Source organism: Pongo abelii, chromosome 4 (assembly GCF_028885655.2).
Source record: "Pongo abelii isolate AG06213 chromosome 4, NHGRI_mPonAbe1-v2.0_pri, whole genome shotgun sequence".
NCBI classification, from domain to species: Eukaryota; Metazoa; Chordata; class Mammalia; order Primates; family Hominidae; genus Pongo; species Pongo abelii.
This window is the reverse complement of record NC_071989.2, coordinates 138,270,064-138,283,537: the sequence shown is the minus strand read 5'-3', so window position 1 is coordinate 138,283,537 and position 13,474 is coordinate 138,270,064. Positions and strand designations below refer to the sequence as shown.

The 13,474-nt window shown below is 40.2% G+C and overlaps 1 protein-coding gene across 2 annotated transcripts in view; it reads right to left on the bottom strand.

Annotated features, from left to right (window-relative positions):
* Nucleotides 1-12,560, bottom strand: part of CHSY3 (chondroitin sulfate synthase 3) — a 293,136-nt gene extending 280,576 nt beyond the window's left edge. Inside the window, exons 1-2 of one of the 2 annotated variants that reach the window (XM_054555083.2) lie at nt 11,368-12,560; nt 8,636-8,919 (exon numbers count right to left, since the gene is read on the bottom strand). In XM_054555083.2, coding sequence (XP_054411058.2) covers nt 8,636-8,919; nt 11,368-12,169 — 1,086 coding nt within the window. In that variant the 5' untranslated portion in view covers nt 12,170-12,560. 2 annotated transcript variants of the gene reach the window in all.
* Nucleotides 12,561-13,474: the final 914 nt, after the last annotated feature.

The window sequence follows — 13,474 nt, the reverse complement described above, 5'->3', positions numbered from 1 at the left end:
AAATAAAAGAAGAGGCTTACTTAAGAAAACTCAAATAAGAATAATTTGGTCCTAGTTCTGAGAGAGGTACCAAAATTGGACCCAACTAGAGATATTTTATGACCTATAGTGAAAAAAAAAACAATTTAGAAGGATGTCAGAGATTAGAAACCCAACTCTATATTAGATTTGAAACCAAGAGATCAGTAGGAAGCCTGACTCCTCCTTCTTATGCACTCCATGAAGACAAGGAAGGCATGTGTGTTGTTTACTGCTGATAAAAACTGCTCAATAAATACATTTGAGCAAATAAAATCATTTAGCTACATAAGATGTGAAATGACTGAATTCTAAGGCAGAACATTTTCAATTTATTTTAACACCATATGTTTTCATATTTTATAAGATACTCACATATTTTAAATATCCTTACTTCAGATAACATTTATTTCTGTACAATAGGATATCAGATAATTAAAATACACTGTTTTAATAAAAATGCTGATTTTTCCATATTTTAATTTTTACATGAAAGTTTTACCTTAAAATTAAATTATTATTATAAAAGCAGACCTTTTAAATAATCATCTCAGTAGCTAGGTGACCACATTTCTAAGCCACGCTGTTTAGAATTCTCTGAACCTCTTCTGTGCTCCTCGGTTTGGGGGCCCATCCTGTCCTTACCTGGTTGGTTTCCTCCATTTGTGGTTGGTATATTTAATATCTACTCTCCTCTTGATTAGCAAAGCTTAACTATAGATCTGCCGTTAATCAACAATACAATAGCCACACTCTGGGTTCTCACCAGAGAATATGCGTATCTCAAACTTCCTGTTGGACAACCTCATATAAAACATTTGAGTGAGACATAACAGCCTTGAAGGGCTCTTTGAAGAGTATTCTAAATTTTAAAACAAAATCAAGCAAGGAACTAAATAATAGTACACTATGACCATAACTGCATTATCTCTAAGTTGAATTTCTTTTGTAGAATTGCCCTTTTGAGTTGTAGCCCTGGCTTCTATTGAGGGAATTATTAAGGAACATCCAAATTAAACCATGCTACTCTATTTATAGAAGTGGTGCTAAGGTTGTGATCTGCTACATCCCTCACAACTTCCTTCTTTTCTCTGGGGGAGATTTCTCAGGTCTCAGTATCAAAAGAAGTTAGAGTTCTCTTTCATGCCAGGAAAACAGGAACCCAACATGTATTTTTATGGTTTTATCATATTTTCTGCATACTTCTCTCTTATTTCTTCACATTTTAATTTTATTTTACTATAAAGTATCTATATTAATATTACACATATTAATTTCTTTAAACCACCACTTTTTGAGACACAGAAACTCTACGAATAAACAAATAGCTTTGCAATAAAAAATAATGAAACTGAAAGAGATGATGACATGTTCAGATACCACTGACTGTGAAGAATGATTAGCATAGCTTTCAAAATTACAAAGATTGAGTAAAACTTTTTAAATCTCAAAAAATTAATAAATGCATTTCGTTCATCTGTTACTTCCAAAATTGTGCCTGCTTATTTTTTAAAACACATTATTTTGATTCAGTTAATTTAGAAACTTGTTATACACTTTCTAAGATAGAGTATCTTTAAACACATAGCATGACTCAAACTGATTTATATGTAGTTAAGCCTCAAGTAGAATGTTGTTTAATGGTTAGGACAGTATTTAAGAGAACATTAGAATTGTGAAGAACTGCAACTCCTCAATTTTTCAGTTTACTTAGGCTTTTTTGTGGTTCAATAATATCAGATAATGACTCATGTAACTCAGTAAGCTGATTTTGTTTCTAATTTCAATGAATTTTTTAACTGAAATGCCTGATTAACAGCTATACCTGGTGCAAAAATAACATGCTATAATAAAAATTAAATGCAATATAGTTATATAGTAGAATATATTTCTCTGTAATTTCAGCATAATTCACTAAATAGAAAAGAGACTAAAGTGAATGTTTCCCAAAACATAGCTTTTTGGAGACCAAGACAAAGAAATGGAAAGTAGGAAACTGACCTGGAATTATTTCAGGAAATTAGAATGTTTGTGATCAATTAAAGAGAAAGAATATTCAAAGTTTTTAAATTAATGAGTATTTTTGTTATCACAGAGCTTATTTCGAATTGCCTGTAGGCATCTTCCAAACTTAACATTTTTCATAACTGTAGTAAATCATCTTCTTGGAAAGCATAAATTGTCACAATTTAGGTGATAAGACATCAGTTAGTGATAAAAATGAACTACCTAAGCCTACAACACTTACCATATCATGCTTCTCCATCAACTCAGAATGCAATTTTATTTTGTATAATGAAGAAAACAGTGTGGAAGAAAAGAAGTTTTACAAAATCAATGCATGATGATTTCATCTGACAAGTGGTATGGGAGTGGGAAGAGTAGGTGTGAGAAGCTTACTGCTTTTAGTAAAGTTAAAAACTAAATTGTGACGGAATCAGACCAAGAAAAGATTTTGAAAGACTGAATTTTAAATCAAAATCCCTGTTTTATACTTTTTCATATATATGAATATACTTTGGGGGCATAAACATGTTCATGATTGAGTAAAATCAACATTAGAAAAGAGGGAAATTTGGCCGGGTGCGGTGGCTTATGCCTGTAATCCCAGCACTTTGGGAGGCCAAGGCAGGCAGATCACCTGAGGTCGGGAGTTCGAGGCCAGCCTGACCAACATGGAGAAACCCCATCTCTACTAAAAAAAATATAAAGTTAGCTGGGTGTGGTGGTGCATGTCTTTAATCCCAGCTACTCGGGAGGTTGAGGCAGGAGAATCACTTGAACCTGGGAGGGGGAGGTTGCAGTGAGCCAAGATTGCACCATTGCACTCCAGCCTGGACGACAAGAGTGAAACTCCGTGTCAATAAAAAAGGGAAATTTATATGGAATAGGAAGCTAAGAAGGATGTGCAGCAGCCCTGTAAGAATAATACAGATATTTTAACCTTAAAAATATGTTATTAAGAACTTATTGATAGTTCAGTTTCATATGGTACAGCTTTCTGATATTACTTACAAGCTCAGGAAAACACTTCCAGAATATATCCTTTTGTGAAATAATGTAATTTCCTAGGGTGTTTACAGACTTTAAGGAACTAAGATTGAACATAAAACATTCTAGTGTAAAATTATCACTTTAAGGAGACTAATGAAAATCTAGTTAGTCTTATGAAATAATTTTTAAAACTACAGATACATATTTTTACCAACATAGAACTCTGCTGTCTTTGAAATAACATTTAATTGAATGAAATAGATATCCTCTTTGGCTCTATTTTACTGCAAACACTAAAATGATAAGTACAAACTATTCTTAAACTGACTCTTAGAAGAAATGCAAAACTCCCTCAAAGGGAGAAGAACAATAATCTGAATTAAAATTATTTTATGATTTGAATATAAGTGATCTTGTTAAAAACAAAATCAAAAAACAAAACTTTCGGTTTTGCTAATACACAAAATGAACACGAATGTATAAATAATTTTTAACAGTGAGAATATTTTTGTTATTTACTAAAAACATATCTATAATAAAATGTAACTATGTTATATGATATACAATTTTAATGGCCAAATTTGTAACATATTAACTCTTCCATAAAGTATTTAAAATATACCTCTCAGTCTCACTGGAAAATCACTTCATTTTCTACAGAATATTATCATGAAACTTGCAATATGTGCATTATCTAGTTCAAAAGGTCAAAATTTTTATGCCTGCGTAAGCCAGGCAGGGAAAATAAACGTGAAAAAAAGAGTCTTACAAATAATAAGAGGACATGAAGGGAACTGTAGATTGCCTGCCTCTGCTAAAGGTGTCAAAAAACAAAAACAAAAGCAAAAAACCTTAAAATACTCTATGTGCCAAACAATGTTTAAGAGCCATATGCAGCCTCCCAAACTGCCAGATTGCAGCTCTAGAAAAGCAGTAGCCAAGATAGAGCTCAACCAAAAGTGTGATCTTTGCCAACAGGAGAGGCCAATAAATTCTAACACTTGCAGAGTGAATAGAATAGAATGCATGCTTCATTCAGTTAGTAATCTTTGCTTATAAAGTTTGAGGTATAACCCATGAAGTCTGTTGGTTATTAACATCTGCCATATGGCCTTAAAACAAGATGCCTCAATCCCAAGTGGGAAAGGGGGAATCTCAATTTAGACTCTCCAATGATCACAGGCACACAAAGAACCAGTCTGTGTAAGGCTCACCCTCAACCAAAGGCCTCTTTATTCTGAACAGGTCAGACCACGCTGGAGCCCTAACTGTGATCTACTGTGGTCTGGGTGCACATCCAGTGATCTTTTAAGATATCCGGATTGGCCTATATGAGCACATTAATTTACTAGGAACCTGATGAAAAGCAGTACATATCAAAATACATTTGAAATTTATTTTATCTATCACCAAGCGGAAGGAAATAGAAAAAGTGAGCAGAGAAGACAGAGAAAAAGAGCAAAAGACCAACAAGCAAGACATATTTCCCCAGACCACCTGGGCCTTATTGTGAGAAAGGCCGGAAGCTGCAGATCATTACCTCAAAGACCTGAGGTACACCAGGAGGAGGTTCCCGCTGCCTTGAGAGACAAGCCCCTGTGTTCATGAGTTGACTGGAGAATGAGATACTATTCACTTCCTTCCCTACTGAAGATGCCAGAGAAACTCAAAAAAGGGGGCCATTGTTCTGGCAATTAATTTAGAAATCTATACTGTAATTTTTTTCCTTATGTAGATCTGTTTGGGATTCTTTATATATGTATATTAAATAATAACTTGTTAAGTAATATTTTCCACACAACATCCTCAAATTCAGTTATATGTATCTTACACATATTAGGTGCAAAGACTGAAACAAATATTTGTAATGCATTTTTAAAACAGGTGTCCATATTTTATAGTAAGTTTTTTGTTGTTTGTTTGAGACGGAGTCTCGCTGTCTCCCGGACTGCAGTGGCGCGATCTCGGCTCACTGCAAGCTCCGCCTCCCGGGTTCACGCCATTCTCCTGCCTCAGCCTTCCAAGTAGGTGGGACTACAGGCGCCCACCACCACGCCTGGATAATTTTTTGTATTTTTAGTAGAGGCGGGGTTTCACCATGTTAGCCAGGATGGTCTGGATCTCCTGACCTAGTGATCCGCCCGCCTCAGCCTCCCAAAGTGCTGGGATTACAAGCGTGAGCCACCGTGCCCGGCCCATAGTAAGTTTTACTATTACTGAATCCCTCATATTTCTAAAATACTGCAACATACTGGTTTCTTATTCTTTGCCAAAAAAAGCTTAACTCTCTGAGAATTTATTTTTTATTTTGACCCTTTTGATATAAATGAATCACCCATCCATTACTAATGATTATTAAGTGAAATATATGAATCCATGTTGTATAATATAGTACGTGATATCTATAACATTAGAACAATAAAAACTAACATCTATTGAAAATTTACTATGTGACAGACACTACATTAAGGGCTTTACATGGATCATTTCACCTAATCTTTCCTGAAATGTATGAGATAAACACTCTTAAAATCTCCACTTTCAGTTGAATTACACAAGACTTAAAGAAGTAACTTGCAAAGGACAACTAAACTAGTAAGTCTTAGGATGGTGGCTCAAACCCCAGTTCAAATCCCGCTACTACCTTTCTCTCTCTTTGTCTTTTACAATATATTTTTAATAGTATATACAAACACAGAGAAAGTAATTTCAGTTTAGCAGTTAAGAAGAATACTAGAAGCTTCAATCCTGGATTTTAAAAAAATATAACTTATATTCAAGGAAACTATACAATTATATATTTTATTTAATAATTATTTCAATTCTCTTTCTATAAGATCTGTAAGCACATTCACCATTTTTAAAAGATGACATTCTATCATGAACACTTCATCTATTCAAACTCAAAAATCATGAACATGGTGCCTTAACAGGACTCTCAACTCTGAAAGAACTTTTGTTAGGAGGATAAACCAAAAAAAAAAAAAAAAAAAAAAAAAAAAAAAAAAAAATCCTAAAATTTGTGAAAGGTATAGACAAAAGAAATTTAAAAATTTACGAAAATTCTATCACAGATAGTGCTTTTAAAAGAACTATGGAAAAAAAATGATCAATTTCATAGCTTTTTTAACGAGCAGATGTAAAATCTCACCTTTACTGAGAATGTCAACCTGGAGTAGAATAGACCAATCTTTCTATATAATATGAACAGTATCATATATGGAGACCATTTCCACTAACATAAAATCCAAATTAGAAAGTGAAGTATGGGATCTGTGAATGTTATACCCAGTTTAGCTGTGCCCCAAGTTATGTACTTAGGTGTCTCATGAAACATAGAACACATTCTAGTATTAAAATTTAGATATAATTTCTTTGTATATGTATCTTTACTAGTTTTGCTAACAATGCTTTTTCACATATCTCTTGGTAATAAAATTTACCATCATTTCTCTATATAAGACTTTTGAGATTTTATATTAGAATTAAATCAATGCCTCCCTTAAATAAATACTGTTTAAATAGCTCCTTTAATGACTGAAATCCCAATACAAAGTAAATTCTATATAATGGCTTAGCAAAACATAAAGTCAACAGTACTTATCTAGAAAATATTTTATAATGCTAGGAAAACATATTGAGACGATTAGTTTAGTTTTATACAGATTCATAAGTCAGTGATGGTCAAGTGTCAGTCTAAATTCAAATGTATTAAGAAAAGTTACGGAAAATGTTATATTCACCAGGTTATAGCCTGTAAGACTTGGAATCTCTTTTGTTTGCTCTTACATCAGTTAATAAAAGGATCTAAGATTGCACTTATTCTAATAGACAGGGTGCACATCTATAATATAACTTCTCTTCACTTTAACCAGAACAAAGGCCTATATTATAAATAAAATATTAAATCAATTTTTGAGCTCCCAATTTTTGTGCATATCTTACTGTCTTGAACATGAATGAATGGAATGCTAGGCGAAGACTAGGCCTTCATAGCAGAATCAATGAGAACTTGAAAAGAGGAACACTTAAACACTATCTTGGTTAAAATTTTATATATTATGTTAAGGTAATAAAGTATCCTATAAAACACAATAATTTCCCATCTATATTGTTAACTACAGATGAGATTTTTTTACTTATCTGTACAAATATTTTTTACTTATCCATGCAAAGTAAATATCTGCAAAACAATAACAGTGTGTAAACAAAATCAACTGAATATGTTCCCCGTATTGAATATTTTTGTCTTTTACTTTGTTTTATAACAAAGGAAGAAATATTTTATTGAGTTTATTCTAGATTACCTGTCTCTAAACCGTAATGTTTTTACATAAATTTTTATCCTAAAGGGTAGTTGTAGGATAGTTTTTACAAATTACCATTTTATTAGCAAAAGAAATCAGCAACATAATCATTTCAAATTTTCATGCCTATTTCAAATGACGAATAAATTTTACTTTCTGTAATGTATAAAATATGTCCCCAAAGTATAAATACCACGAAGTATGAAAGAGAAAGCAAAATTAACTATAGTGAGACTACACTTACAAGAAAAACAAATGAAACTGTGTATTTGGTGACTTCACAGGGAACATATTTTCATAAAATGTTTCTTCTATACTAAGTGACATGAAAAATTTGAAAACATAAGCAAAGGAGTTAAGATATAATTTACAAAGCTGTGCACTCCATAGCTAAAATAATACTAAATTCCAACTACTTGAAAACCAAACTATACTAAAAACAATACATTATTTTAATGTTAAATAGATTTTTACTAAAATTATCTTTTGGGAAATCTATTTTAAATAAAATGTTATTACATTTCAAAATCAATTTCTGAAGAAAAAATCTCAAAGTATTTCATAAAAATGATCACGGCAATAAATAAATAGCTAAGATTATTTAAATAATGGTTCCTCTTCAGAAAATAGCATAAGAATAGACATAAACAAATTTTAGGGAACCTGTCAAAAATACTAAGCAGCTACTGCCCACCATTTAAACTTCTGCTTTTTTCCAGACAACTCATTCCTTTTGTATGCCTAAGGAAATACAGTGATTGGAATTTTGTGAATACATCTACCATAAATGATACACTATTAATTTACTTTTCTAATACTTTTAAAAATATGTTAAATTTCCACTGGAAAATATACAAAGAAACTTCAGATTTTAACCATTTAAAAACAAAGAGATGCCATTACACACCTAACCAAAAAAATAAAATAAAATAAAATAAAAAGGCACAGTACCAAATGCTAAAGGCTACAGCTGAAGAGAAGAGTAAAATTAAACCTCTTGTTAGAGAAGGGAAATAGATTCACATGTATATAAGCACCAATAAATCAAGCAGGGGAGGATATAAGCATCTTCCAGAGATGTGGCCATAAGTATAGGCCACTGCTTAAAGTTAAGGGGCATGCTAATAACAAAGTCTCAGACAGGCCTGACACCTAATGAGAAAGTTATCTCCCACTCTTGTATTCCTTAAGGGCTGCTACTATCACTTTCAAGTAAATACAAAGATACAGAGAGAATGAATAGAATCGCTGCCCTAGATTATAAAATGGCATGTACATGTACTATGTGAACATTTTCATCACAGCTCAATGCTTACCTCGTAAGACCAGACACACTGAGTCCCACCAAAACGGCGAACGCATCTTCCTACTTCCACATCCTCATGAGTCGTGTACATTTCTCTAAGGCATTCACCAATATGTGGCACCATCCTCCTGAGAACTTCTCGGCTAAAGATCATGCCAGGTCCTCCCATACAGAAGTTTTCCCCAGGCTCCAGTCCCAACTTTCCAAGCTCTTCAATATTCCCCAGGCCAGTCTGTCCCAGGTAGAGAGGCTTACTGCTGTTTAGTGATCTAAGAAACTCTTCTAATTTATCACCTACAAAAAGAAAGGCAACAATTACTATGTCTCCTTATTTCATAATCACTTATGTACAAGGTAAGGGACAGAACTTTCAACATTGTGCTTAAAATCCTCAGTCTTACACAACTGAAAAGAAGAAAAAGGCTCTTCCAATATTCTATTATTTTTGAAAGACTAATTCATAGTTATTAATTTAAACATATTAAAATTGTATCAGCTTCTGGCTAGGTCACTGAAAAACCTTAACAGCTCTGACAATCATCAATTTTCTGTAAAAGGTGAAATAATGACAAGGAAAGTAAAGACAGGTTTCTTAGTACATTTGAAGTAACAAAAAGTTCCCAGGAATATAAAATAATATTCAATACTGGTATTTAGCATTGTTTTGGCTGACTCTTAATACCTAATAATTATTTTTTATTCATAATTGGTTTAGTTCAGTGTTTTGCCATTAACTAAACTTCAGTCATATACAACCCACACAGTTTTGGAGGATGTTTAAATCAAACCTGTCTTGAAATTTAATTTGGGAAGGCACCTTTTTAGAAAAAAAAAGTTTGTCAAAAATTAGTGTAATTGGTTTCACTTGCAGTTTGTAAATTCAGAAAAAACGTTTAAAAATGAAATTTTGCAGCTAAAACAGTTGAGAAGCACTTGGTATTCTAACTGATACATTGGAATAAGTAGAGAGTCACCTTCTTCATATTCCCAATCAGCATCTTTACTACCATTTTTGATGAGCACAGCATCTGCAGTCATTATCTTGATCCCATGCCTTGCCCCGTGTATCTCAATGAGTTTCAGCTATTATTGTGTTCTTCATTCAAAACACATTTCATTCTTAATAGAAATTGAAATAATATGTTATTTTAATGTTCTAAAGAACAATCTTTCAAAGTATTAAAACAAATGAAAGAAGTAGGTGCTGTTAATGCATTTTATAAATTCCCTGCAAAATGTGGCAAACTTCTGCCAGGAAACCTTTGTAATTTTGAGACATCCAAGGCAAGGAACTTAAAGTAGAGGAAGCTTTCTTCTTTGAGTCAATCCTAAATATCACTGTTAAAAATGTAATGAGACCATTCTTTATTTTTATATCCAATTATCAATATTTTCTATTCCAACCTGCTCTAGAGTGACTTCCCTCCTTCCAATCCAAAGCCAAGAAATCTCTAGTTATTATGATTACACTAATTCCTTGTGCCAAAATGCAACAGTTTGGGTTTATTGTTTGGCTTTTTGTTCGTTTTTCTTGCATTATGTGAAAAGTACTATCCGAATCAGGAGAAAGCAATGAGGCTATGAGTAGAGAGGCATAAAATAAGGAAGGGCTGCCCCCCTTTGACCGAGAAGCAAGGAAATGTGGAAAGCACAGAGAAACCTCATTCGGTACAACCCTGCTGCTTCCCTTGCGTTCCTCCCCATATCAGCAACTGGCTGGACTGGAAAGATTCACTTCTCTGACCTAAAGAACTTTGATCCGCTGAGTTTAGAAATTCTCTGTCCAGAGCTGCCCACATTCCGGGAAAAAGACCGCGCCTCTTTTAAACTGACAAAAAAAGTTTTTTCTTGCTGTGGCTGCCTGTGGTTCTGGGAAGGACTTCCAGCCTCTGCTTATCACCGCGGCCACCAAAATGCACTGGAAAGGAACCAATACTAGTGTGTGCTAGTACAGTCTGCTGTTCCCAGGGGTCTGGCTTATTAGCGGGTGCTTTCCTCTTTTCCCCCACCACCAATTCCTTACAACATGCCCATCCTCTCAGGGTTTTATTGAGGTGTGGCGGGGGGATGGGGGACGGCTTGGTGCTGAACTGTAGTGGCTGGAAGGAGCAGCGCGCTGGCACGGTGGGGAGGGCGAAGGACTCCCAGTATGTGGAGAGTTGAGCCAAAGGGAAAGGAACACATAGGAAAGGGTCCGGGACAGCGAAGATGATTCCTCAATCTGAGCAGTTCCAAAAGTGCGCTAGATCCAGTTTAAACAAAAGAGCAAGATCCAAAGCCAGAACACTGGATCTCCAGACTGGTTGTAGCCAGCATCCTCCGTCTTCCCTTCCTGCACCAAAGACCACGCCCCTCTGGACCGATTGGGGAAACTACCATCAGCAGGGGCTTTCAGAGGAGGGCAGAGTGGGAATGGCCTTTGGTTTAGCTCTAAGGTCCCTTTTCTAACCTCTCCCACACGGTAAAGACTAAGGGACAAGCGCGAGGCGGCACCGAAAACAGCAAGTGAGGAAGGCGAATAAAGCCAGGCAGGTGTGAGGAGGGTCCAGATTGCAGAAGACGAGGAACGGGCTATGAATTGTGGGCGGATGCAAGGGGTGGGGAGGACGGGCCAGGGCCTGTGGGAGCCCGAAGCACGTGCTGGCAGAGAAGCAGCGGAGGGGCTGGGCAGGGGCTAGGACCGGTTACAGAGAAAGGAGTCGGGGAGACTGGCAGGCTGGAAAGCCGGCGCAGGGAGGTCACCTTTGATGTAGACATCGTCGTCGGCGCGCATGAACCACTCATACTTGTCCAGGTAGTGGTCGTGCATGTACTTGATCATCATGAAGGACTTTTTCTGGGGAGGATAGGAGTCGTCCACACCCGGCAGCGCGATGACAGGCAGGGGTGGCGGGGGCTGGCCGGCGTTGGGGGGCTGCTGGCTGGAAAAGAACTCCACGCGACCCGGGATGAAACGCGCCCAGGTCCGCTGCACGGCCAGCGCGCGGCTGCCCAGGTACTTCTGCGCGGTCATCACCCCCACGTACAGGAAGTCCCGGGGTCGGGCGCTCGGGGCGGCAGCGCCCCCGTCCCCGCTGCCGTTGTGGCTACTCCCCGGCCGGCCGTCTCTCCGCTGCCCAGCCGCGCCCCCGTCCTCCTCTTCGGGTTCCCCCTCGGCCGCTGGAGCACCGGGAAGCCCCGTCGCGCCCTCAGGCTCGCGTCCTCGCCGCCGCTGCTGCAGCGGAGGTGGCTGCTGCCAGGGGCTGCTTCGAAAACTGGTGATCCCGGGCGCTGCCTCGGGCAGCGGTGGCCCCTGGAGATCCTGGCGCGCGGGGGGCGGCGACTGCTCCTGCCGTGGTCGGGACTGGGGCTGGGGGAGCGGCTGCTGAGCGCCGGCGCGGGGGCCAGCAGCAGAGCGACCGTAGTAGGAGCAGAGGCTGGAGCCGCGTCTCTTCCTCTCGCTCAGCTCCGCCACCCTGGGGGCGATGAGCCAGGACGCGGCGGTGAAGCCCAGCACCAGCCCTAATGCCACGCTCATCCACGGGCGGCGGGAGCGCACAGCCATCGCGGCTGTCCCGGGCGCGGACGCTCGCTGGGCTGTCGCGGCGCGGCGCGGCACGCGGTTCCTCCGGCTCACACCGGTTCCTCCGGCTCACACCCGCCCCTCCTCCGCCTTTGCGCCCCTAGCCGCGGCCGCAGCCAGCAGCCTAGGCGCCGACACCGGCTGGAGGTCTGAGCGCCGCCGACGCCTCGACTGCCGCGGGCTGCAGCTGCCTGCCGGGCTCCCCCTCAGCTCTGGGCTGGGGCTCCGAGCGAGGGTCGGGAGTGAAACTTCTCCCGGCGGCGGCGGTGGCGGCAGCAGCGGCAGCGAGAGGAGCTGCAGGAGGAGGAGGAGGAGCAGCGGCGGCGGCAACGCGTCCGCTCCTAGGCTGCCACCCTGTCACTGGCGCGCCTGGGCCCTCCCTCCTCCCTCCTTCCCGAGCCCCCGCCCTCGCTCCCGCCTCCCGCTCCCCCCGCCGCCGGGCTCCGAGCTGGCCCGGAGGAGGAGCCGCAGGCGGCACCGCTGCCAGCCGGAGAGAAGCGCGGGCCGCGGTATTTCCCCGTCACCCACCCTTGGACGCCCCCCGTCCGCGCCTCAGTCCAGAGCCGGCCTCCTCTCCGGAAGGAAACGATCCCTGTCGGGCCGCCTCCGGCTTGCAGCGCTGACGCCCCCTCTTCCCTCCTCCCCCAGCTCTTGCTCTTCGTCCCATTTCCCGTCCTGTCCCGCCCCTCCGCTGGCCTCCCGACACTCGTGTCTGGGGGCTCTATGGGCCTCCTCCCGGCGCCTAGGCTCCGCTGACCTCATCGGCGGAGCTCGGGTCCGGGAGCCCCCAGCAAGTTCGTCGCTGTGCCTTCGGGCTCTCCTCCCCCGGCCCACTGCCGGGTACGTCCTGGCGTGACCCTTACCACTCTGCCCCGCCCCAGGTCCGCCAGGGCGCCACTCTTCGCGTTTTCCGTCCTTTCCACGTTGTTCTTACCGCTGCCACTCCGCGCCTTCTCTCTCTAGTCGGTCATTTGTCAGGAAACCAAAAGTCCCATCCCAGCACCTCTCCTCCCAGCCTAACTTCCCTCCTACCTGCATCCTCCACCAGCTTTCCTCAGTCCTTCACAGAAGCACCACTGTCGTTTGGGGTCTCTCGTACGAAAATCTCTGAGGGATTGGAAATACTTATCCTGAAAGGCTAAGGGAGATGCTGGTGAGTGGGGGTTCAATCCCCAAAGAACGTAAAAATCCCATGTCCTCCACCTGTTGAGTTGGAAAATGTGGGGCTGCCTAATGGTCTGCCCCTCGGCTCTCCTGATGATATCTGTTCTAGAAATGAGCACTATG